Source organism: Sorex araneus, chromosome X (assembly GCF_027595985.1).
Source record: "Sorex araneus isolate mSorAra2 chromosome X, mSorAra2.pri, whole genome shotgun sequence".
NCBI classification, from domain to species: Eukaryota; Metazoa; Chordata; class Mammalia; order Eulipotyphla; family Soricidae; genus Sorex; species Sorex araneus.
Window position 1 is genome coordinate 267,083,984 of NC_073313.1, and position 26,290 is coordinate 267,110,273.

Consider the following 26,290-nt stretch of genomic DNA (forward strand, 5'->3'; position numbering starts at 1 on the left):
TGCAGAGTCTGTTCCTCGTGAGTTACGGCAGCGTCTGCCGTCTCTGCTTTTAATCTCACGTCAGTGAATCCACATTCAGCCGCCTGACCTGTCGCCTCCCAGTGGCTCTGGCTGGACCGGGGTGGGGGCTGCCCTGCCATGCCCCGTTGTGGAGTGCTGTTGTGGTCTCAGGGAAGGCCTCGGGCAGTCTCCCACATACATTAAAATGACACTTTTCAGGGGCCGGAGTGATAGTACAGCGGGAGGACGTTGGCCGTGCATGCAGCTCACCTGAGTTCAATCTCTGGCATCCCCTAGGGCCCCTGAGCACCGCCCGGGATGATCCCTGAGTACAGGGCCAGGAGTGATCCCTGAGCACCGCCAGGTGGCCTAAACACCAATCAATAAACAAAACAGCAGTTTCCTCTCCTCGTGACTCAGGAAGCCCCTCTAATCTGCCCCGGCGGTTATAGGAGAGAAGAGAACTCCCACTGTGATGTCGAGCTCTCACCCTCCCTGCGGAGGGGATGCCGAGTGAGCACAGGCCGCCTGTTTGGACAGAGCCCCAAGCGCCACCGGTGGTGGCCCAGGCAGGAATAAATCAGGGCCTGTGTCTAGAGTGACGCCGTGGCCGTGCGTCTAGCGCCAGGGGCCTCAGAGGGGCTGCGCCGGGCACCGGGACCCGCGGCTCCCGCTCTCCGCTCACCATCTCCTCTTCTCCCTTTCCGGTCCGCAGACACGGGGCTGGGAGAGTCCCTGTGCTCCAGCCCCAGCGTTTCCAGCACCACCAGCCCCAAGCTCGACCCGCCCCCGTCCCCCCACGCCAACAGAAAGAAGCACCGGAGGAAGAAAAGCACCAGCAACTTCAAAGCCGACGGTCTCTCGGGCACAGCCGAAGGTAAGGGCCGGGGCGGGGGCAGCAGGCCGTCCCGAGACCCCCTTTCTCAGAACCCCAGGGCGGCCGCACACGTTCACTCCACGTGCGCTTTCCAAGGGGGCACCCAAGACCCTCAGACCCAGCCCCATCCCCCAGCTCTCCCCTCCCACTCTCTGGCCAGGACTGGTGGCCCCGGGTCCAGTCTGGGGGCCCAGCCCTCTATCAGGACGCCCCGGGTGAGGCGTGGCCTGTGTGAGTCCACTCATGTGCACGCCCCACCTCCCTCGCCGAGCCAGCTGCCGTGCCAGACACGCCTGGTGGGGTGGGCGCCGTGGCCCCACTCACTGGCCCCCGGGCCCGCACGCTCCCCCTCGGGCGGGACTCTGGCTTGCGTGGGCTGGAGTGGCTTCTCCAGAGCGTCCCTCTGCCTTCCACGAGGCGAGGGGCCGGCAGACGCACTCCCGCCTGCTGCGTGAGCCCCGGGCTTCCCACCGGGCCCGTGGGTAAAGCTAAGGGAATTCGTCGGCAGGAGATAAGTCTGAAAGCAGGACTGTGGGTGTCGGGGGGACCCTCTGGGCCCATCTCTTCCTGACGGGTTCAGCTGTGTCGGAGCTGCCTCCCTTCGCCCCCGCCCCGCCCCAGTACCCCTGATCTATCGTCACCCTGAATTGTGTCAGAGGGAGGCGCTTGGGAGACTCCCCAGGGAGGCGATGAACAGGGAAGGTTCTGTAAGCTTTTCTTCGCCAAGCTCCTGGGTTCTCTGCCTGCTTCCTGCCCAGAGAAGTTGCTCTCCATATGGGGCCCAGCTCAGTAATGGGGCCGTGTGACCTCAGTGGGTACGAGTGGCACAGTTATCACCACGCTTGTCACCAGCTGCCATCACGCAGGTCCCGGCTTGTTTGCCACACTGCGCTGCCCACACTGAGCCCCAGAACCCCCCTGCCCGGCCCCTCTCATCGGGAGCCTGACCACGGGGGAGGGGCACACGAGCAGCCCAGACCCCCGGGCGCCATGGAAACGCCCAATTAGGAGGCCGCGCTCCCCAGGGGCAGGCGATGCGCCGGGCTGGTGCGTGTTCAGAAGTTCCAGACAAAGGAACCGGGGGAGGCCGCCCCGCTCCTGGCCAGGACCATCTGTCCCTGTGGTCCTGGAGACCGAGGCGTCCTCAGGAGGGAGGGAGCCCCCGAGAGGCCTGCTGCATTGCTGGCGGTGGAAGCTCACGCGTGCTGGCCCCTCCCTCACCTGCCGTCTTCGCCCTGCAGGCACGTCTCCAGCCCAGGTGGGGCTGGTGACGGACACCAGGGTGGATCGTCCTTAACACACGTTGTGGGGGCAGGGGCGAGCTCAGAGGGCCAGAGGGCGTGCCTGAGCTGATCCCCAGCACCGCATGGTGCAGCTGGTGGCCCTCGGTACCCCATCGCTGGGCCCGAACGTGGAGCCCATCTGGGTCAGTTGGGCCACGGCTGCGGGGAGGGAGGGGCCCCAGAGCACCTGAGCGCTGCTTGGGTTCCTCACCCCAGAACGGTGAGACGTGCTGGTGAGTGACAGCTCGTGGCTGTGCGTTACTCCCGGGGAACATTCGCCTCATGGCTGTGCGTTATTCCCGGGGAACAGTAGACTCGTGGCTGTGCGTTATTCCTGGTGGACACGGTCCAGGCCGAGCACACCTTTGCTCTGTCCTTCCAGGGGGCCCTGACAGGTGAAGTTCTGCAGGCGTCGCGCAGGGAGGGCTCAGCCCAGAGATGTTTCCTGTCGCGTGGGCATCCGTGGCTGATTCAGATCTGTTCCTCGGGCGTGCGTGGCTGATTGAAGTCTCTCAAGAGTTTGAGGAAGTTTCCACTGGGAGCCCACTGGTCAGAGTCAGGACAGCCTGATGCCCTGACCAGGTGGTCCGAGGCATGGTGCAGGTCCCTGGGGGAGAGAGCGTACCTCCAGCAGAGGAACCTGACCCCACGGCGACGGGCCCCTGGACACCCTGAGCCCCAGGCAGAGACGGCGACGGGGGTGCCGGTGCTTGTCCGTCCTTAAGCCCCATTGGGGCGGGGGTGCTGTCCACTGCCTGTGCCCTGCCCCAGCCAGGGGGTCTGCTCTGCGCTCTCTACTTGTCTTCCCGTCCCTTTGGGAGCTGCAGATTGTCGGCCACGGATCCACTCGGGGTCAGGCTGGGTGCGGGGGTGGGTTGGCGTGGACTGTGGATTGGATCGGCCTGGACTGGCGTGGCTTTGCAGTGTCCAGGTGCTCTCTCAGATCTGGGCCCCGGACTCTGTTCTCTGGCCACTGCGGGGGGTGGGGCGAGGGGTGGGGGCCTGGTCTGTTGCCGAGTGGGGAGGCATGGCTGGGCGTGGGCCCTGCGGGGGCGGGGTGGGGGAGGCTGTTGGGGAGCAGGTCTGTCTGTTCTTAGTACACTAAGTAAGTTCTCTGTGTCCGTTCCCCAGGAGGCCCGGGTGGGGCCGCACGGTCCCTTTCCATCCTGCGGAGTAGACAGATTTGGGGAGGGGTATGGTCAGCCCCAGCGGCTGCAGGGACCGTGGCCAGGTGCTGCCCCGCGGTCACGGTTGTGGAAGGACAGTGCCGGGCTCTGGGTGTCCACACCTGTAGCAGCCTGGCGGCTCTGCCTGCAGGATTCTCGCGGGCAGCAGGGGTGAGGCGGAGCCCGTCCCTCACGGCCCCCTTTGGCATTCTCGGGCCTCCCTCTCCAGGGTCTGTCCGGAGGGCTGTGGCTGCAGTGAGGCCCCCACCCCCAGGCAGGCTTCTTGGGTTTGCCAGCACTCCAGCCTGCCTTCCCTGGTTCCCCCACTGAGTGGCAGGAGGGGCGTGAGGGTCCGTGGTTTCCGGTCCGGGCCCAGGGCGCCAGTCGGGGGCAGCGCAGAGTGCCCGTACATCTCCGCTCCAAACCCTCCCTGTGCGTGGGAGGCGGTGGAGACGCTTCTGGGCCTTTCGGGCCAGGCCCGGAGCCAAGAGCTCTCCTGGCGCTGCTGAGGTTCCGGGCCGGACACACCTTCGCGCGCGGCACGCGTGAGCTGTTGTGTCCCGGGCCTTACTCTGCTGCCACGGGCCGGGGTGCGGGTCCAGCTCCTCAGGGCAGAAACCCTCTTACCTGCCCGAATGGGGCCAAGCTCCGGCCTCTCCACCCCTCCCCGGCGCACGCCGGCCGTGTGCAGAGCCCGAGAGCTGATCCCACTGGAGACCGGACGTCTCAGGCAGCGGATGCCCCCGCACAGAAGCTCGGCTCCCGCCTGCCGAGGGCCGTGCTGCCGTCCGAGCTCCCTGCGCCCCCGTCAGACGGCCACAGCGGTGACTCAGCTCCGTCTCCCCGCCAGCTTGGCTCGGCCCTGTAGGAGACCCCAGAAATGCCCTTGGTGCTCCCCATCCACCCATGGTGCTCCCCATTTACCCTTGGTGCTCCCCACCCACTCCTGATGCTCCCCGCCCACCCATGGTGCTCCCTGCCCACCCACAGTGCTCTCTGCCCACCTGCTGTTTGGGGCCTCTTCCCCACAGGAGCACTAGAGTCCCCGCACGATGCTCCTCATCCCTGTGTCCCCAGACGGCCTGGGGCCACTTCCTCCGTGGCCTGGGAGGGGGAGTCGGCCACGTGGAGGCCAAAAGGTGAGGAAGCGGGCAAGGAAGCCGTCCCTCGGGCACCGTCCCCGTGGCAGAGGCCAGCAGAGAAAACATGACGGCCGGGAGCACTCGGTTCTGAGGAGCTGGCGGGGAGGAGTCTTCCTCGTGCTCCTGCCATGCCGCATTGCGAGGCCCCAGGGTGGCGGCGACTGCCTGCCTTCAGGACGCCCAAAGCGATGGAACTGCTCCCGTCCATCCCCCGGGGTGCCCACGCAGGAGCCCAGCCCCCCACAGCTGCTCAGGGCCACTGAGGGGGGCTTGGTTGGTTGGTTTGGGGGCCACACCTGGTGGTGCTCAGGAGTCACTCCTGGCCTGACCCAGCCCCGGCCGGCTGCATGCAAGGCCTGCGCCCTCCCCGCTGTGTGCGCGCCCCGGCCCTGTGCTGCTGTTTTGTTGGGGGGGGGGGTTTAATTTTTTTTTCTCTTTAATGAGGAAGATTCTTTCTGAGAAGTTGCAACAAAGAAGCCCCTTGTGGCCCATTTTCTTCCACTGGAGTCAGTCGTGGTGGCCATCTGCCGTGCTGTTCCTCTGTCTCCGCTGAGCTCCCTGCTTTGTGGGGCCAGGGCTGGGCTGAGGAGTGCCAGCGTGGGCTCAGCAGAGAGCGCGGGGGCTTCTCGAGGTTCCTCCCCGCCGCAGCGCTCAGGGACATGCCGGGCCAGCTCAGTCCTTACCCGGCACGAGCACTCCAGGCCTGGCACCTCCCGGTGCGGAGGAGTCGGAGGAGGAGAAAGGTGAAGCACCGTCGTTTCTACCGGAACCTACTCATCCAGGGCGGACAGAGGCGGCACAGGGAGACAGGCCGTGCGTGAGAGACGTGTTCGGGGGGACACGGGCTGGAAGAACAAGCTGCTATCTTTTTAAAGAAGAAAAAGAGGAATAGGAGACACAAGAGGCCTCTAAGTGTCGTTCCAAGGGGGCTCGCGACCCCTGGGGTGTCTGGGGGGACCTCGGGGTGCGGAGGGCGCCCCTTTTCTACACCACACACCCGGCATCAGGACAAGGCTCTGAGGCTCCGAGCGGTCAGTCACGGACTCTGGAGTAACCCCCAAAGCCACTCTCAGTGTCAGGGTCCCCGGGGTCCCGGATGTCACCGCCTCCTCTGCAGCCTGCACCCCGCCTTGGCGAGGCGTCACTGGCCAGTAGCACGACTCTGTGGTCCAGGCCGGTGGCCCTGCCTGCACGTAGTGGGGACTAGACAGTCTTGCTCGGGCTCCCAGCTCCCAGCGGCCTCGCCCGGCACTCAGACAGACGTGAGTTCCTGCACGCGTCTTCCACGGCCCCACGAGAACTGGCAGCCCCCCACTTCTGGACGCTTTCCAGGACCTTCCAGGATCTCTGGCCCCAGTGGTGCTGAGCCAGGCAAAGAAGAGCCACAGGCACGACCCCCCCGCCCCCGAGAGAGCTAGAGACCCCCAGGGCCTCCTAGAGCTGCCTGGCAGAACGCAGGGCTTGGATCCCGGCACCGCCAGAAATACAAGCTTAGCTCAGGCGCGTGGTGACAGCTCCACCTGGCTATCCAGGAAGAAGGGGCTTCCAGGACTTGGGGCTGGGAACGCCCCGCACCCCGGCCCCTCCCCACTGTCCCCCACTCACAGCCACGTGGACTTCAGGCTCATCCGTCTGTCAGACGCCCAGCAGTGGCAGCAGCCAGCTAGGGCGGGCCCTGTCTGCACCAGGAAGGAAACGGCTCTCGAGAAGTGGGGTCATGCCGACCGCGTGTGCTCAGCCCTGGGGTGCCCATCCTGCGTCCCGCCCCCCCCCCGCCCCAGGACCCTATGTCTCTGCAGCCTGCAGGGCCTCGCTCCCGCCTGGGCACCAGGGCACCGAGATCCTGAAACTCGCCAGACTTGGTGGCCACGGGCCCAGAAGCAGCCTGGGAACCCCAGTTCTTGTGGCCATCCGTGGCAGCCCTGGGGTGGGGTTTGGACAAGGGCAAGGATCGTTTTTCAGGGCCGAGTGAGAGCAGGAAGAGGAGCCACACCAGCAGCCACCGTGCCCGGTGCCGTCATACCAGCATGCGGGTTGTCGGGGCACTGCGCTTTGAGAGCTGCCCGCGAGCTTACGCGGTTGTCTTTGCCGACACCTTCCTGCCCCGAGCTCACCCCACGCTCGGCCCAGACACAGGACGGGCTCGGGCCCCGGGGGTCCAGCGCCGGTTTAAGAAGCGGGGGCCGTGGAAACGCGCACCCCGCCCGCACACCCGCGCTAACAAGCGCCGCTCTGCTCGCAGGACATGGAGAAAATTGGCCATTTGTCTGTGGGGCGATGGACTCGGCGGCCGGACGAAAAATCCCTCCAATGGCTCAATTCAATGACATTCTCTCCCGAGTTCGCGAGCGGCGACTACGGCACACAGTTTAATTCCATTTAATATTTTTTTAAGGGGGAAAGAAAGCAAAGGGAACATGTTTTAGTTTCTCTTCGGCTGGTGTCGCTCGGCTTTTTCTTAAAAGTGCCTTTCTAGTTGCCCACACAGTGATGCGATCATTATCCGCCACCTCGTCACCCCGCTGCCTCTGCAGTAAAATACAAAAAAAAAAAAAGAGAGAGAGAGACCAGGGGAGCTTGTGAAGTATGACTTCCTATCCCAAGACTCATTGCCTGCGATTCGTAGCGCTTGACAGTAATGATCTTATTACAGTACTGCGGACCTTGAAGAGATTTCATGAGGAGAGTGAAAGGACGAGGTTCCGTGTAATCAAGTGGTGCTGAATATTCCACGCGTTTTTGATCACACACTGATTGGGCACAGTTTTACCGCATCTTCCAGTCAATTATGCATGGCCCCTGTGCTCCGTGGCGAGTCAGAAACATTGACGGCTGTTGTCTGGCTCTGGCAGGCGGCCAGGGGTTTGAAGTGCCGTGCACACCAGCCTCCCAGGATAAGTGCTTTTTAGTTGGAATTGATTACCTTTCTTTGGGCTGGGCTTAATGGCAGAGCTGCATCGGGAGAGGGCTCGGGTGAAAAATGGCCGGATGAGCCCGTGAGCGCGTCAGAACTCCTCGTCGATTTTTAGGCTCCCCTGGTTCCACCTAATTTCTGCTTAATGATAGAACGTTGGGTCACATTTAAGAGGGGTCGTCCCGGCCACTGCCGCGCTCACGTGTGGAGCCTGGCGGACGGGTCCAGGGAAGGGGCCGGGAGGTGCTGCTCCCGGAGGCGCCCAGGGAGGCTGGGCCCTGGCAGAAGCCGCGCATCGTCAGGGAGGTTGTGGTGGGCAGGGACAGGGCGCGCATTCCGCAAGAGCCAACAGCCCCTGGCTCGACACGGGCCGCCTTCGTGTGTGCGGCGCTGGCTCCGGCACCGGGCTGGCTGCCTGTGTCCCCCTGCGTGTCGCGGCCTCACTGTGGATCCGGCCGTCCCTGTCCTCTCGGTCGGTCTCGGGGCTGGCCAGGATCAGCAGCTGCAGGCCAGGCAGAGAAGGCTCCGTCGGCCACGGCGTCTCGATCCCCTGCCGCCCCTGGTCCCGCCAGCCCTGGTGTCAGCAGCCGGGAGCCTGTCACGGCTCTGCTCTCTCCTGGGGACCACCCGGAAGTGTCCTCGGGACCCTCCCGCCAGCTGCGGGGTCCTCCCCGCCCACCACCTCCATAACCCCAGTGTGAGTTTCCCAGTTCACTAGACGTATATTCTGCCACTTGGGGATTTCTTCGCACGTACTGGCGGGCAGGAGCCCCCGTTTCATGGCCTCCCTGCAGGAGCCCTGTCCTGGGCCCGGCTCTTCAGCATCCCCCGCAGAACCAAGCACAATCCCCTCTTCCAGTTCCGAGCCAGGCTCCCCCACTCCCTGTTCTGGGACAGACTCCCCCTCTTCCTGTTCTGAGACAGAACCCTCCACTTCCTCTGCTATCCCAAACTCCTCCACTTTCTGTCCCAAGCCATAGACATATACACATACGCATACACCACATGTGGTTTTTCTCAGTTTTAAGAAAATGAAACATTTCCAATAAAACTTTAGATTCAGTGATGAGCCAAAACCAATCATAAGGCAAAAAATGAAAGTGAGGGGCTGGAGCGATAGCACAGCGGGGAGGGCATTTGCCTTGCACGCGACCGACCCAGGTTTGATTCCCAGCTTCCCATAAGGTCCCCCAAGCACCGAGGGGGGTAATTCGTGAGTGCAGAACCAGGAGTACCAGGAGTAACCCCTGTACATCGCTGGGTGTGACCCATAAAGAAAAAAAAAATTTAAAGTCAACCATTCTATTACTGTACTTGCACCCGAGCCCTGTGTTTGTTGCCTAGCGACCTTCCGGAGGCTGTCTCCCAACCCCGGCCCTCTGCGGGAGCCACACCTCCTCCCAGCACCTCCCTTCCGGAGAGTCCCTTACCTGGGAATGCCACAGCCGCAAAAGGACATTTCTTCATCTTGAAGAAACTGCCCAACGTGAGGCGTGACCCTGCCATGACCCCTTCTCTCCGTCCATCTGGGTCTGGCCATCTGGCCGGTTGCTAAAACAGAATTGTACCGGATCTGTCCCCTGTCACCGGCTCCTCTGCTGCAGCCTCGAGTCAGGGTTCGACTTGCCGCAGCTGTGTGGTACCGGGCCCTTTCTGAGTGATGGTTCCACGCAGCTGGCATCCGTGGCCACGCGTGGCGTCTCCCCGCACTGACAGCAGTGTGTCGCCGTGGCTAGGAGCATGTCCATACTAGGCCCTCTTTGCTTCTTTCTGTTTTTCTCTTGTTTTTGGCAAATACGCACCTCGGACGGACTTGCTGGGGTTGTCGGCAGTGTGGCCTCAGCGTTCCTGAAGAACCACCTGGTTCTCTTGCTCCCGTGGCCTCGTCCGTGGTTTGGCTGAGCAGCTTCGTGTTACCGATTGAATCGACCTTTAGGCGCCCTCCTACTATGCTTTCAGTCTTGAGTCTCTTTTGCTTTCTTTCTTTGGGGTGTGTTGGGGGGTGCATACCCGGCTGTGCTCAGGGCTTACTTCTGACTCTGTGCTCAGCGTCACTTATAGACGTGTCCAAGGCCATGTGGCACCAGGGATCAGGGCAGATGCCTTCACCCATGCGCTCTCTCACTTGCTCTCTCCTCTCTCGCTCTCCTCTCTCACTCTCTCCCCCTCCCTCTCTCTCCTCTCTCCTCTCTTTCTTTCTCCTCTCTCTCCCTCTCCCCCTCTCTCCCTCTCCTCCCTCTCTCTCTCCTCCCTCTCCTCTCTCTTTCTCGTTCCCCCCCAAACCTTTTGGCTACATTTAAAGCCCTCAGTGCTGAGGCCAGGGAGATGGTCCCGAGGGCTGGACGTGCTTTGCAGGAAGGAGCTCCGGGACCCCCAGGGAGGCACCCGCAGCACCCCCCAGACTGGGAACAAACCAAAGGGGGAAAGTCTTCAGTGTTTTTGGCAGAATTTGCAGTCCTTGCACACCGCACCTCGTGGTTCCCACATGAAATGCTGGAATTTCCCTTGGTTGTCCCTTCCTGCCAGAGCTGGGGCTCTGCACTGCTGTGCCACAGCAGGACCCACTCCCTGCCGCTCTGCCCAGGCCGGCCGCCCGCTGTCTCTGACATGCACCTTCCCCAGCACTCGCCCGTCCTGAGGCTGATGGAAGCAGGCCAGCCGGACTCTCCCTGCCACCTGCACTTCGGCCCGTGTTGCTTCTTATGTGGCACCGAGAGTGTGTGCTCGGCCACCTCCTGTGCCGGCTTCACAGGCCACTGGTGTCACGGCTTCCTGGCGAGCCGAGTTCGCACTGCCCACAGGTGGGTTGGCGCTGAGGCTGTGATTCACCAGGTCTGGCAGCGGGCCAGGAGCCGTCACTGCGGCCGTCGGCTGTTCAGAGCGGGGACCCACTTCCTCCTGCACGTTCCCGGGCCCCTCCTGGGGCTCTGGGCGGATCTTGGCAGGGTCACCCTGCGGTACCTGCCGGCCGTCCTGGAACGAGCAGGCTTTGACTGGGTCACTGTGTCTCTGCATCACCACCACAGATCCCACGCTGGCTCGGTGGCAGTGAGCTGGGGTAGTACAGCCACGATGTGAAGCTTTTTTAATGTTGCAAACCTATTTTTGGACCTTAAAAAACAGGGTCTGAGGATTAAGTTGTGTCTGCAGCTGTGCAGAGAAATAACTATGATGACGATCATTTGTAACTCTAGGGAAATACGGTAATGACTGACACTGGCCATTTGTGACTGTACAGGGAAATACGGTAACGACTGACACTGGCCATTTGCATCTTGGCAGAGACGGTGACCTTACTAAGGACAACTGCAACCCAGGGGGACGTGGGTGCGTGCGTGTGGGAGTGACCACAGCTCCTGGCCCCTCAGGCACCGTGTATGGTGTCCTGTGCCAAATGCCAACACCCACAGTGGCCCTTGGCTTCTGGGCCTCGAGGCAGAAGGGCCGGTGGTGGCCCTTATAGAGGATGACACATCTGGGAACAGGGAAGCCGATGCTCACGGGTGCCGTGACCTGAACATGGGTCCGGCCGTGTGTGGTGGGCACGGTGCATGGAGAGGGGCTGTGTGTCCAGGGCCAGCCGTGGGGACAGCCTCGGAGAAGTGGGGGGTGATCAAGAGCATTGGTTTGTGGCAGCCTCTGGGGTGCTATAGAGAAAGAAATGGGGGGGACGAGGCCCATCATAGAGAAGGGGGCACCAGAAGATGGGGGGCAGCTGGGACCCCCACAAAGGGGGCCCAGAGGTTTGGGCGGGGGGCAGGGGCTGCATCCAGACAGTTATTAAGTCGCTAACTTCTCTCAGGTTGGGGGGCCGGGTGTGGCTTCTCTAGCAGTCCTGGGTTGATCCGTGCAGCGTGGGTGGCCCGGTGACCCATACAGCGAACAGTGGGAGTGCGGGCTCAGCGGGGCAGGGGAGGGCCAGGTGACCAGCTGTGCAAACAGGACATGCGTCCCCAAGGGTCACACGTGCTGGAGGGCGCACAGGCCAGCAGTGGCAGCCGAGGAAGCCATCTTACAGGGGCAGCAGGACGCCGGGCATGGGGTCGCCTCTGGCTCCCGCACCCGGCACTGGTTCAGATCAGATCTGCAACACGGAAAAGCTCGGACACTCCGAGCTGCTGAGCACGCCGCAGTGACAGGCCGACATGGGGCCACTCTGCGGGATTATCCACACACCAGGCGTCCCCACTATACATCAGAGCCCCCCGAAAGCTGCCGGGCTTGGGTGCCGGCACCCCCCCCCCGGCTAACCAAGCCCAAGATCTCGAAACTCATGGAACGTGGGCGGGAGGTGGGGGGGGACTGTGGGCTCCTGCCCTGCTCTCTGCCTCTGACACCAGCAGTTCCCACATTCCCAGTTGCTTCCACCCGGTTCCAGGCCAGCGGAGTCTCAGCATATCATTTTATTTGCTGATGAAGTAACTGGCAAAACATTTTATTTTTAAGGAGTGGTGACACATACTTCAATATCCTCTGACTTATTCCCCCCCACCACCATAAAATCATTTCCTGGTATTTTATAGAATTTAGCATTTCTGAGTAGCAGCAGGAATCAGAAAAGTGTCTGGTTGATAATTCCAGAGAAGGATTCGGTGAGCCAGGACAGCAGGTAGGGCGCTCGCCTGACACGCAGCTCTCCCCTCTTTGAGTCCCCAGTGCCACCCAGGGTCCCTCAGCACTGGGGGGATCATCCCTGAGCACAAAGCCAGGAGTAAGTAAACCCTGAGCACTGTGGGATGTGGCCCCTAAACCAAGAAAATCTCCAAGGGAAAAATGAGCGGCCCAGAGAGCATTCAGATACGGGGGTGCTCAAGAAGCAACGGGCCTGGGCCGGTATGCAGGGACCCGCCCAGTCCCCAAGTACCACCAGGGGTGGCCCCCAAACCTGGAGGGAATGCAACAGCGGGCCCCTGTCCATGCGTGTCCCCCCCGCTGAGAGGAGAGGAGACAAATACAGAGGAAGTCTCCAATTTCCCTCGTGCGGCGTCATTTCCAGAGGCGCTGAGTGGCCTCGGCAGGGCCGTGGGTGGGACGTCAGGGCCGTCCCTCCCCGCCGCTCCCGAGACAGGCAGTCACGTGCCACCGCCTTGCCTCGCGGCTGATGAAGGCACCGCACTCCGCTGGGCCTGATTCTAATGAAGAAGGAGAAATTTCTCCTTGGCAGAAACACTCCGCGCACGCCTTTCATTCCTGCTCAGTGCTCCTGATTGTCTCTGAGATCTGCTTCAATTGTGAGTCTGGAGGAAGGAAGGAAAAAAATAGTCAAGATTCTCCACGTTCAGACTTTTTTTAGAAAATGCTTTCACTCTGGCTGCCCATGAAAGCACGGCCGCCTCTCCTGCAGGGAGCACTGGCCAGCCGCTGCACGCCGCCCCCAGACCCTGCACACCGCCCTCACCCCTGCATGGTGCCCCTCATCCTTGCATGCGGAGGGCAAGGCCTTGTGTGCAGCTGACCTGGGTTTGAGTCCTGGCACTGCATGGGGTCCCCTGAGCACCGCTGGGTGTGGCCCTAAAACCAAGAAAGGAGGTTGGACAGGAGGTGACAATGGGCCCAGGGTTGGTCGACAGCACCACATGGCCTCAGCCCTGTTGAGTGTGAACGCCGAAAGAGACAGACAGACACAGAGACGGGAAGGAGACCGTGCTGAGCTCCCATTAGCCCTGGGACACCCACATGGCTGACTGTCCGGTCCCCAGGACCCCACCTCCCATCCCCACCCCAAGGCCCAGGGCAAGGCACTGCCTTCGAGATGGGGAAAGGCCCTGTGACAGGGTGGGCCAGCAGGGACATGGGCATCCCCTCTGCTCAGGTTTGGAGGCTCCGGGCTGACATGAGGGAGCAGGCAACCCTGAGCCGGCACGGTGCTGCTCAGCGGGTGTGGCGGTCCGGTGGCCTCGGCTTCCGCTCCGGGCTCTCCTCGCTGAACCCGGGCTGTTCTGGGGTACACCTGGGAGGTGCTTCGGGAAGGGGGAAGGTGGATTTGTTTATTCATTGTTTATCCAGCCATGCCCATGCACACACACACGCCACATATATGCATGCACATGCTCTTACACTCATGTACACACACGCGCGCGCGCACGCACACCGCTCACTTGTGGGAGGACTGTGAACAACTCCCATTGTGCTCGGGGACCTTCCGAGGGGCACACGTGGGGTCTGGGAGCTGTGGCCTCAAACTGCCCCTCTGTACAGACCCCGCTTCTCGTCTCGCATACGCAGCCCGTGCTTCCTCTCCAAGGCCAGAGTGCCGTGCAGGCGTCCCGCGGGACGTGATGCCCTGCCCATGGGCCATTTCCTGGAACCACGTGGCTCCGAGCATACCTGAAATCCAGGAACCCCCGGAGCGTTTTCCCCAAGGGCGAGTCACAGGCGGGCCCCAGCTAGGTGATGACACACGGGAACATGCTGCACCTCTCGGGCGTTATTCTCTTCCTCTGGGGGGAAACAGCACAGCAGTCAGTGCCCCAGGGGCCACCCTTGGCAGTGCGTGGGCCGTGGGCTTTTCATCCCATGCACGGGCCTTCGGCGGTGCCGTGGCGTCTCTTCTGGATATCCCCCGGGGTCCGTGGTGCTTTGGCCCCTCTACAGTGCAAAGCTGAGAAGTGACCCATCAGAGCTGGTGGTTCCGGTTTAGTCTCTGCCAAGCTGGGTGTCTCGGCGCCCTGCGTTACCTGGCTCACCCCGCCGGGCGGCGCCGGCAGTCAACTGGATTTTGAGCCAAGACTCCAGTGTTCTGCATGAAACCTTTTGGGGACATAAATGCCGCCCCACACCCTGTCAAGACACAGAAGGTCCCGCTGTGTCTTCCCAGGTCCAGCCACCCTGCTGGTCACTTTGAAACCCTGCGGCTCCTCCGAGGGGACGCTGGGGCGTCCTGGGAGGGGTCCCTCCCCAGGCCCCGCTCTGGCTCCCGAGTGTCGCTCTGGCTCCTGCCCATTCCTTCCATCTCTTCCCTCCCTCGCCCTCGCCCCCCGAAATCCATTGTGCAAATTGATTCTGCGATCAGCCTTGATGAAGCGCCATGTTCGGGCCTCGCCGCCGCGCGCGGCTTATTAGCTATTCCCGATGATGTGGAGGTGCGTGCGGGGGCCGCCACGTCGGGCTGGGAAGTGTGCGGAGATTAACTGGGGCCTCTCTGGCCGTTTGTCACACAAATAGCCGTGCCACTGAGCTGAAGAGCCATCCATCACTTTGTTTCTGAGGATTGAAACCTTTTACCAGGGGTGTCAGTTCCATTATTCAATAAACAAGAGGAAGCGGCCTGCCGCCCGCACGAGCATCCCGGGGCCTCCGCCCGGCGGCCGGCCCGCTCCTGCCCGCACCAGGCTCATCCCTAGTGTCCACCCTTGGCTCACACCCCGGGACTCGCCGGGATCTCCGGTGATTGTACGGATGGCGAGTGGGTGGGCACAGGCTCCCCCCACCCCGGGAAGGCAGCCCAGCTCCTCCGCCTAGCCAGGGCCCCTCCCCTCCAGCCTTCCTCGATGCCCGCGGCGCCCCTCGGTCCTTGTTTATCAGGTGGGCCAAAGCCATGTTTGTGAAAGGAGAAGTGGGGCTGTCTCCATGTGCTGTCAGGAAGCCACGCGGGACCTCGGGGGGTTGTGGGTGCTCCCTGCTGGTGCTCCTGCCCTCGGGCCATCCCCCCCACCCCAGCCCTGGAGCTAGTTTTTAAAATTGGGAGGGGTTAGAGCTGTAGTCCAGCGGAGAGGGCACTTGGCTGGCATGCGGCTGACCCAGCTTCCATCCCCGGCACCCCATAGGGTCCCTCGAGCCTGAGTACAGGCCCGGGAGTGACCCTGAGCACGGTCAGGTGTGGCCCCCGCCCCCCAAGTTTGGAGCTGCTCGAGAGAGATTCTTTGCTGCCACCCCCTACAACCAAGTGTAGTTTTCAGGACAGCCCAGTCCTCCCACTAGGAGGAAAGGGAGAAGCACTGTGTCATTGATGTGTTGTATGTGCACGCGCAGTTACGTGTTGGCACGCGATGCATGTGTGGCATGTGTGCGAGAGCATGTATGCGTGTGCGTGTGTGGACCTGTGGTGGACATATTACCTCTCAGATTTAAAATTTTAAAATTGGGTCCCCGGCACCCCCAGTGGTCCCCCGAGTCCCGCCAGGAGTGAGCCCTGAGCCCAGAGTCGGGACCCGGCCCACAGCACCCCCAGGTGCGGCCCAGCGCCCCCAGAAGAGTCTCGGCTCTGCGTGTTGCCCCGTTGCGGCCAGACAGGGCAGCCCCAGCCCTGGGCACAGCACAGCCGGGCCCGAGGCTCCCTGCTGCGTTTCACGAGCATTGGAGCCATGGGATTGGGGCCTGCGCGTTGCCCCCTCTGTCCCCCTCGTCCCTGCCCTGAAAGTGCCACAGGACCAACAGCCCTGTGGGGGCCGGGGCGTGGCTGAGGCCGCCTTTGACCCAAGAGAACCTGCTGGGTTTCCGGCTCTTCTGGGCCGTGCCGCCGGCGTGCACCATTCTGACAAGTCCGGCCCGGTTCCTGCCCAGGGCACTCGCCCCTCGGCACCGGGCACGGTCCTTAGTTCCTTTTTCTGCCTTTATTTTTGGTTTGGGGTTTTTTTTTGGTTTTGGTTTTTTTGGTTTTGTTTTGTTTTTTGCTTTTTGGGTCACACCCAGCGATGCTCAGGGGTCCCTCCTAGCTCTGCCCTCAGGAATCACTCCTGGCGGTGCTCAGGGGACCCTATGGGATGCCGGAGATCAAACCTGGGTCGGCCTAGTGCAAGGCAAACGCCCTCCCCACTGTGCTATTTCTCCAGCTCACAACTTCTTCAGTTCTGGCTTTTTGGCTGCCCCGTGTCAGCCCGGGTGTTGGCTCTGTCTCCTGGCGGTGACCGGTCCCTGGCCTGTCTCACCAAGGTGCATGGGGCCAGCGCGCTGTCCTGACCCTTACTGCATTAAGACGGGTTGTCTCTGCACACAGCCGGGGTCAAAGGTCATCCTGAGCCCCTCATACGTTCTGAGATTTTGTTTTCCTCTGCCCATCAAAGCCCTTTTATTAAATTATTTTTGGTTTGCCACCCCATCCCACCCCGCCCTGGGAGGTACTCAGGACTTATGTGCTCCTGGCACAGTGCTCAGGTGTTGGTGCTCGGGGCCCCGGACAGGCGTGTCAGTCCTGTGCTCCCGGCCCTGGTCAGCACACGCACAGTGTCCCGAGAAGGCCTCGGGTAACAGGCCGCTCACCAGCTGGCGCGCCTGGCCTGGTCCTGAGCTTCTGGGACGGGACGGCCACTGCTGGTGGGTTCTTGGTACTGGCCCCCGTCTCCGCCTCGCCCTGCCCTTCCCCATATGCCGCTCGGCCTCTGGGGCCCCCCAGAGACAGCCGGCCACCCCCACCCCACCCCACCGCCGCACTCGGTCCAGCGACCAGCCCTTGGCCTCAGTCCCCTGCTGGGGTGGGCTCAATGGCAGTGAGGAGAGCGGCAGGGACTGGGGGGGGTGTCCTGCTCGGGTCTCGGGGGGCAGGGGGCCATGGGCACCCACCTTGTCTCTGGTTCACCCCCCCTACATGACACCATTGTCCATGAGGCTGTTTGGACTCCGCACAGCACCCACCTCCCCCGCCCCCCCGCCCCCTGTGCCATGACCGACCCTGGGCCTGGAGAATTCACTCAGAGACTCGCAGACCAAATCCAGGGGCTTAGGGGCTGGGCCCGGGGACGGCTCAAGTGGACGGGTCGGGCCCCTCCCGTGTCCAGGCCTGTCTGACCCATGGAGGCGTCACTCATCCTGTGCCTCGATGCCCCGTCCACTGTCGGACATCCTGAGTCTGTCCCTCGCCGCCCGCTGGCCTGCAGGCTACAACGGCCTGGTCAGTCCCTGCGCCCGTCCCCGCCCCGTGTGCCCGTCCCCGCCCCTGAATCTGTGGCTGGGCCTGTCACCCAGCCCCGGGGGCCTGTCTCCATGTCCCCATGGGGCTGCCGCTCTGTCCCCCGCCCCCGGGCCTCTCCAGGACAGTGGCTCCCTGGCCCCTCGGCCTCCCTTGGTCTCCAGTTGACCCCGCCGTCCTGCGTCGGGAGGGCAAGATCTCGGCCTGGCCGGGGCTTCCTTTCCTCTCCCCGCCCCGCCCCAGCCGCCCCGTGTCCTGTGTTGACTGGAGACCTTTAAAGTGACCAGTTCCTGGGGCTGGAGTGATAGCACAGCGGGAAGGGCATTTGCCTCGCACACGGCCAACCCGTGTTCGATCCCATATGGTCCCCTGAGCACCGCCAGGGGTAATTCCTGAGTGCAGAGCCAGGAGTAACCTCGTACATTGCCGGGTGTGACCCAAAAAGAAAAAATAAATGAAGTGACCAGTTTGGGCCGGAGCAGTAGTGCAGGGGGGAGGGCGTTTGCCTTGCACGCGGCCAGCCTGGATTTGATCCCCGGCACCCCGTATGGTCCCCCAGACACTGCCAGGATGAGTCCTGAGTGCAGAGCCAGGAGTAACCCCTGAGCATCGCTGGGACACCGAGCAAAAAACGAACTAAAGTGACCAGTTCTACAAACTCGGCCGCCTGGAGCCCTTCTCCATGTGACAGCGGCTGGTCAGCCCCACACACACCTCCCCTTAGTTCTGGGCAGTGGGCAGAGGGCAGCGGTGTCCCTGGGCCCTCCTTGTGGGGGTCCTTTGTGGAAGGGTCTCTTCTGCCCCTTCCTCAGCTGATGTGTCCTGTTGAGGGTAGGCCGGGGGTGCCTATCCCGACGTGCAGCCTGGCCCGCTGTCCTGGCCTAGCACTGCGGCGTGTGTCACGTTCCAGAGCCGCCTGGTCATCCCCGAGGGAGCCCTGTTCTCTGCTTTGGGAAAGGGGCCCGGAGCCAAGGCCTGGTGGGCAGGCGGGCTCTGCTGCCCCCCGCCCAGCCACCCCACACTGGCCAGCAGGAGAGATGTGTGCCCTCGCAGCCACACGCGTGTCGGGCTCCACAGAACTGGAGCGGGGTCACTCTCGGTTAGCTGGTGCACAGCTGAGGAGGGAGGCCACGGCTCAGTTCCAGAACATTCGGGCCTCTCCCGGAACCACCCTGATACTGCCGGGGGCTGGGCACAGACTGGAGCGGGCGACTGAAGCAGCCGTTCGGCCGGCCGTGCGGTGTTTCTCCTACAAACGTGAAATGAAAAGAACTCTGTCCCGGCCGTGAGTTCATCTGCCTGTGAGTTCTTGCTGGAAGTGACACGTACGGCCATTTCTTCTAGACTGTTCCGTAGAAGCCAGGCAGTGCGGGCTGCGGCACAGGTGCGGCGCTGTCCCTGCGCTCCTCCTGTGGGGTAGGACCGTGACAGCCTTGTCCACTCGCCAGGGGGCTCGCTAATTACCCTGGGGGAGCAGGGGGGGTCTGCTCGTGTTTCGGGGGCTGGAGAGGGGAGGTCTGGAGTCCGCTTTGGTCTTCCCTGCTCTCATCTCTGACGGTGATTGAATAAAGACAAACGGGTCCCGAGGCTCCGGGCCTCTGGGAATTTCCAGTGACGTCTTCCTAAATACAAAAGGTTCAATCAGGGCCCTTGAGCAGACACGTCCCCGTGTCGGGGCCCCGCACGGGGATGGAGGGCCGAGGCCTCCCCCCACCCACCCCGGGGAGCCTCATTCCGCTCGGCGGTGGGAGGAAGTCGAGTAAGGAGAGGGCAGATCAAACACAAGGGCTGCTTTGTGGGGGGCTGCTCCGGTGATCAGACGCCTCGATTACAGCCCCCGAGCCAGCTGCCATTAAATCATGATGCCTTTGATTAGTCGCTCTCGCTGCCCGGCGCCTTTGAAATTGGATAGCACAATTTGGAGTTTTATTAAAAAACAATTTTTGCTGGAACTCTTGAGGACGATTTTGTGTGCTTAAAAAAAAAAAAAGAAAAAAGAAAAGACCCCCTAATGGTCTAAGATAGGGGAGTGGGGAAGGGGGGGGGCGAGCGGTTCCCTGATCACTCGCGGCTGCCTCGGGAACAACTGCGCTGGCCCTGGGGCCCCGTGCCCCTCCCTCCCGCCCCGGCAGCCCCCGCCGCCTCTTCCCCTGCGTGGAACTCGGGGTTCCTCTTTGTTGCCTTGGGGGTCCCACACCCCTCCAGGGTGAGACCCAGGAAAGGAAGCTTTCGGAGCCACTGGGCGCCCACAGAAACCATGGGCCCCGAGTTCTTGTCCTCCAAGACCCTCCTCCAGTCTCAGACTGCCCCCCACCCCACCCCACCCCACCCAAGTCTGGGGAGCAGGTGCGTTCCCATCATTCCTGTTGCTTGGCCTCGGGCCGGGCTCCGAGTCAGGCCCCGAGCCTTGACCCTCACTCTGCCCCCATGTCCAGTGTCCCGTGTCCCCATGTCCCGTGTCCCCTGCGCACGCAGCAGCCAAACCGGCCTGTCTACTCTCGGGGCGAGGCCTTAGGTTTCTGCTGAGCCTCATTGTCTCCGTTTTCTGGGGTCAAAGGCTCTTTCCTTCCTTCCCACCACACTCGCCCCTCCGAAGGGGCCTTGGGCAGTGCCCGCCTCTGTGTGTGCTGCCAGGGCAGCCGCTGGCACCGGGAACTGGAGTTAAACATGGAGTCGGTGCGCCCTTCCACGGAGCCGCGTCCACGGGGCTGCCACTCCCACGGCGAGAGCCCAGTGCGCTGCCTCAGCCCTGTGGGTCACTTTCCTGGGTTGGGCGTGTGTGTGGTTGTCCGGGAAAGTGAGGGCTGTATGTGTGGGGTGGAAGGGTTGTAGGTATGAGGCTGTGTGGGAATAATGAAGGTGTAGGAGAGGCTGTGAGGGGTTGTGTGTGTGGTTATGTGGAAATGTGAGAGTGTGAGGGTGTGCAGGAGTGTGAGGTGAGGAGTGTGTGGGTGGGTGTGAGGTGGTGAGGATTGCGTGTGAGTCTGAAATTGTAAGGGTTCTGCGTGTGGGTGGGTGCGAATGTGTGTGTGACACTGTGAGGGTTGAGTGTGTGAGGTGGCAGGGCCGTGGGAGTGTGCGGGTGTGTATGCGGGCGCCTGTGGTGACCATGAAGTCAGCTCCTCCCGAGAAAGTGCCCGTTGACACTCGCCAGAGGCCCGAGTTGTGTCCGGGGAGCAGAGGCGCGGCCGCCCCCCTCTCCATCCACAGGGGGAAACCTTGGCGCCTCCTGCCCACCCTACCCTCGGGCGGGTCTCAGGGGCCCCTTGCGAAGGACGCGCTGTGCCCGCCAGGCGCGCCCTCTGCAGACACAAAGGCCCCGTCTGCCCTCATTGATTCCGAGGCACCGTCCGCCCGGCTGGCGCGCACGCACCGCCACATCCAGCATGGCTGACAGGCCGGGACACGCCCCGCCCCGCTGCCCCGCCAGCAGCGCTGAGGCCCGTTTGTCAGGACGCAGCGGGGAGGGCGCTGACCGCGTCAGAAGAGGTGGCGCGGGCAGCAGGGAAGGTCCTGGCCACGGCGAAGGCCCTCGGAGCCCCTGTGAGTCCCGGGGCCAAGGAAGCACCGAGCACCCAGCCCCAGGAGGGTGGGTGACTGGCCATCCCGGCACCATCTGTTAGCAGTGCCCCAGGGTCACTGCACCGACTCTGTCGCTTAGCTCTGCCCCCAGACACCTTCAGGACGCGTTTGGGGACTCAGGCCCACGCCAGGCTGCCCGTGTCCCCTCCCTTGGCACTTACCAAAAAATCAGCCCGTCGCCAGATGTGGGTCACAGTAGGGCTGCTGTGGGGGCGGGCGTCGCTGCGTGCTGCAGGAGTTACAGACACACCTGCACACACCCCTACACACACACCCCTACACACACCTCTATACACACACACACCTGCACACACACCCCTACATACACCCCTACACACACCTCTGTACACACACACCCCTGCACACACACACACTTTGGAGCTGGGTCCCCCTTAGGACTCATGGGGCCGCGTCCCCGGTGCCCCGACGTGGATCCGGCAGCGACATGACTCAGCCTGAGCATATTTTCTCACTGAGCTGCGCCCGGACACACACACCCCTACATGCACACCCCTCTATACACATACCTGCACACACACACACACACACACACACACACAGCCCTACATGCACACCTCTACATACACATACCTGCGTACGCACACACACCCCTACAGGCACACCCCTATATACACATACCTGCACACACACCCACACACCCCTCTATACACATACCTGCACACATACACACACACCCCTACGTGCACACCTCTATATACACGTACCTGCGCACGCACACCCCTGTACACATATACACACTCTTGCACACGCGCACAGACACACCCCTACATGCACACCCCTATAAACACATACCTGCACACGCACACCCCTGCACACATATACACACACCCCTGTGATCACACAGTCACACACAGGCCCACGCTCGCCAGCACGCGCCTGCGGGCCGAGAGGCAGGAGGCTCCTCACCTCTGCCCGTCTTCACGTTTCCACGGCGGCCTTAGAGGTCCTGGGCCGTCGGCGCCCGGCGTCTTTTTGGCAGGAGAGGACGCGCAGCTCCCTCGCTTACACGCTGGGTCCCGCCCTTGGCGGCAGGTAGCAGGGAGGGGGGGCTACTCTCCTTTTAGTTATTTATTTTTTCAAAATTCAAATCTTTTTCTTCTTAGAAATAAGAGGAGCTGGGGAGAGAACACATGGGTCGAGGCGCTTGCCTTGCCCATGCCCCCCCACTTCAGGCCCCAGCGCCCCCCCCAGTCAGCGACGGGGCCACGTCCCCCTTGGACTCGGGGCTTCGTCCATCACATGTGGAAAGTCACAGTCATGTTAACGGTTTGCGGCCTCACCCCAGCCCCAGAGTCTGCACACCGCCCGCCTCCTCCAGTCGGCCCCCCTGCCCCCCCCCCCCCGACCAAGATTCGCCCTCTGTCCAGTGCTCTCTGTTCCGGCCTTCCGGCCCGTATTCCATAGGCGAGTGGCTCCCGGGTCTGCCCTTCCGGCTGACGCACGCCCTCCGCTCCGTGCCAGCCCCGCCCGTGCCACCCGGGCCGCAGGGACCCGCCGCTCCGCCTTCCCGTAGCCGCCCAGCATGTGCTGACCCTGCCCGGTCCACCCTCCCCATGGCCACACATACGTGCTGACCCCCGCACCTCTGAGCCTTCCCACCTGCAGCCGGGGGGCGCCTCCCCCGCCCGGTCTCTGCTGTGGTCTGGGCGTCCCTCTGGGCGACTTCCTCCCCCGGGGCCTCCCCTGGCCCCGCGCCCACCCCCGAGTGGCGGCTCCAGGTGTCCGACTGCTGACCCAGGCTGCCAAGTCTGACATCTCCCGCCACGTGGTCGGTTTGGGGGCACAGCAAGTGCTGCCCAGGGCCCCCTCCGGGCTCTGCACTCAGGGGTCTCTCCTGACGGTGCTCGGGGACCAGGCCGGGTGCTGGCTGCAAATCTGGGTCGGCCACATGCAAAGCAGACGCCCTCCCCGCTGTGCTCCCGCGCCAGCCCCTCCGTTGTGCGTTTCTGAAGACCCTGAGACGTGCATGTGTGTTTCACTGAAACAGGACAGTCAGCAAGTGCCCGTGGTGGCGCCGTTAGTGCGGCTTTTTCCAGAGCCCCGAGTTTTGGGGGCAGCGTTCAGCCACTTTGGAGCCGGGTCCCCGGGCCCCGACGTGGATCCGGCAGCGACATGGCTCGTAGCCCGAGCGTATTTTCTCACTGAGCTGTGCCCGGACTCGTGGGCTCGGGGCGGTCGGTGACCCGGGAGGGAGACGCCGGATCAGGCCCCGGCATCAGCCAGGAAGTGTCGTTTGCTCTGGAGGAGAGAACGGCCTGATGTTTCACACGCGGGAGTCGATCTCGTCAGCAGGGAGGGCGGGAAGGACACGCTGCCCTCGACTCACCCCCTCCGCCCCCGCCAGGCGCCAGCCTAGATTCCGCCCCGTCAGGTGGAACGTTCCAGAAAGCAGCGAGGTTTTGCTCTAGGAGGGCCACTTCCGCCAGGACTTGACCTGGGCCTCGAGGGCAGGAGGGGGCCGGGATGGGCGCGCAGCCTCCCGCCCTCTGGGCCTGGCCGTCGTGCCCCCAGACCCGGCAGCCCTCGCACTAGTGCAGGCGGCCGGGCCAGGGCCCCTGGGCCCCTGGGCCCCCGGAGGGGTCACGCTGAGGATGCTGCTGCCCGGAGAAGTTGTGTCCGACGCCTCCGTCCACACGCCTTGGGCACCCACCTTTTATTGATTTGTCTTTGGTGTTGGGGCCACACCTAGCAGGGCTCAGGGCTGACTCCCGGCTCTGTGCTCAGGGCTCACTCCCGGCTCTGTGCTCAGGGCTCACTCCCGGCTCTGTGCTCAGGGCTCACTCCCGGCTCTGTGCTCAGGGCTAACTCCCGGCTCTGTGCTCAGGGACTCCGTGCAGTGCTGAGATCAAACTGAGGCCAGGCAGGCACCCTAACCCCCTGTCTCTCAGGGCCACTGCCTTAGACAAGGGGACAGTTCCTAGGCCCCTCACTGCCCTCTCGCTCTCACGCTCTCTCTCTCTCTCTCGCTCTCTCTCTCTCTCAAGCACGCGCTCTCGCTCTCGCTCTCGCCCTCTCGCTCATGCGTCATTCCTTAGGGCCTCGTGGTCACTTGACTTCTCAGCATTTGAAGTCTGGTGACCTCCTGGTTCTGCAGCATGGCGGGTCTGGGGAAGGGGGGAGGCGGGAGGGGCCCCCTCCCTGCACATGCCCCCTGGGCCTCGGGAAGCTGCTTCTGGTTCCTCTGCAGGCCGTGGCAGGCCGTGTCTGCCGGTCTGTCCCCTGCTGCTCCTCCCTGCTGCACGCCCGCCCGCCCCCGAGGAGATGCCCACTGAGCCTGGGTCCGTCCGCCTGGCGCTGCTCTGGCTGGCCCCACTCTGTGCCCAGACCCACAGCAGTTGGGGGGCAGGGGCACAGAACTTTCTAGCAACTGGTCATTAAAGCCTTCCCTCTGCCCCCGGCGCCCCCAGGCCCCTGCTCCCGAGGGCGTGTGGGCCCCGCGCCCCGAGGGATGGGCCCGGCCTGGCGGTGCGGGGGCGGCCAGGGCCTGGGGCCCGGTGCCCACCCCGAGCTTGCTTGTGTCCTTCCTCTTCTCCCCGTTTTCATTTGCTTTCTTTTCCTTTTTGTTCCCTCTCTTCCTCCCCCGCTCTCTCCTCTCTGCTCTCGGGATGCGGGACTCAGCCAAACGCAAGGCCTGGAAGCTGAACCGTGTTGGCAGCCTGCGAAACATATACAGCAGCAGCGCCAACACCGAAGGTAACGCCGCGCGCCGTCCCGTGTGCCTGCCCGGGCCATTCATGTTCCTTTCAGCTTACTTAAATCCTGACCTTTCCCTTCCGTCGCCGGTGCTGATGTTTAAATTACTTCAGAAGCCTATTTTCTCCTCTTCCCCCCGCCCCTTTCCCTTTATACATGTGGGCACTCAATGTAATATTTCCCAAGTTATTACAGTTTTTAAAAGTGTTAGTATCAGGTGTAATGATCTGTAGCCAAATGCAATTGTGTGCCGTGACATTTAAGTAACAGTCTTAATTTGTTTGGTGGAAGCTTTCCCCATAAAGCGAGCTGGGGCTCGAATCCAGCCCCGGCCCGACCCGGCCCATTTGCATGGGCTGCTATTGCTTGTAAATTCGGCATATTGTTGTGTTTCTAAAGGTCGGCGGGTGGCAAAGTTCACAAATTGACTTGCGTTGCTTTCTCCATGGCAGACGCCGTCATTGCTTCCGTAAAGCAGCAGATTGAACGCCCCCCGCCTTCCTTTCAACAACACAATTATAAATTGCCTTTTTTTCTTTTTTTTTTATGATTATAAATGTCAAGGGTCAGAATTATTTTGATGCCAGGCAAAGGGAAGCCCACGGCCTCGGCTCCAGCCCTGGGAAGGGAGGCTGGCGTGCGGGTGTGAGATGCAAAACAGGTCACAATTCAGCAATCTCGATATAAAGGGGGGTCGCTTTTTTTTTTCTTGATTTTTTTTTTTTTCAGTTTAATGTAAACCAAATGGGTCACGTAATCGCCAGCTCCTGCCCTAACACTAATTGACTTATTTGGGGACGATTATAACTGTAATATTTTTCTTAATGTCACTGTTTTCTGGGCTGTTGATTTTAGCGATTGCCAAGCAGCGACATTAAATCTCTTGTAAATTTTAAATTGCACGCTATTCCCGTAAACAGGTCCCTCTCCTCACATCCCCATCATTAACCTTTGCTGATTTATATCACCGTCCGTCTTTTCCCTGCCTTTCACAATTACTTCTCTGGCCGCTGATCGCTCTCAGCCAGGAGAGAGAGGGAGCGGGGGAAATGGATCTGGAAAACAAAAGTCCATTTTCACTCCGGCTTGTTAAGGGCCTATTTTTTTAATCATCATTTCTTTTTCATTCCTCAAGGGGAAAGCGTCGTCTGTTAGGGCACCAATGAAGCCTGACCCCACTGGTGCCTCCTTTTAAGCATTCGCTCCGGGAAGACAGAGCGAGGGAGAGAAATAATCGAAAGCTCACAGTCCCTCGCTGTCATTCCCCCCGTGTCTGAAAGCACGCACACCCACGCGCTCATCCCGCACCTGCCCACGTCGGGTCATCTCATCGCTGTCCCCTGTGTGTCCGCCTGCGGTGCTGACTGGCATGTGTGTGTGTCAGACGCAGCGTTTGTCATTGGCTTCCGGCCTCGGGAGGCGGGGGAGGGCGGGGGGCTCGCGGGAAGGGGGGCAGTTGGAGGGGCTCGACCCTCCGGGCCCTCTGGAGGGCAGGCCGGCGGGTCTGGTGGGGCCGCCCGGGGACGGGGGCTGCTCTCGCGACACTGCCCTCGTGGGGTCCCCTGCAGGCCGGGGCATGGCAGTAAGAGAGGGTGTCGGGGTGCAGCCCCCGATTTCTCCACGCGCACGATTTACTCCCGGGGGTCACTCCGGGCGCTCACAGAGATAATCCCCTGCAGCCGCCGAGATGCGTGACTGTGCCCTGCCCGTCAGACACCCCGAGGTTCCCCTGGGGTGCCTGCTGTTCCCCTGCCCGTCCCCTGGCCCT

At 62.3% G+C, this 26,290-nt stretch overlaps 1 protein-coding gene across 6 annotated transcripts in view; it reads left to right on the plus strand.

Annotated features, from left to right (window-relative positions):
* Positions 1–26,290, plus strand: part of AGAP1 (ArfGAP with GTPase domain, ankyrin repeat and PH domain 1) — a 275,018-nt gene that overhangs the window by 196,548 nt on the left and 52,180 nt on the right. For 4 of the 6 annotated variants that reach the window (XM_055123421.1, XM_055123420.1, XM_055123417.1 and 1 more), the window contains 2 exons: positions 716–877; positions 24,448–24,522. In XM_055123421.1, the coding sequence (XP_054979396.1) occupies positions 716–877; positions 24,448–24,522 (237 nt within the window). The remainder of the gene's footprint in view (positions 1–715; positions 878–24,447; positions 24,523–26,290) is intronic. The other 2 variants (XM_055123422.1, XM_055123419.1) reach the window with 1 other exon arrangement.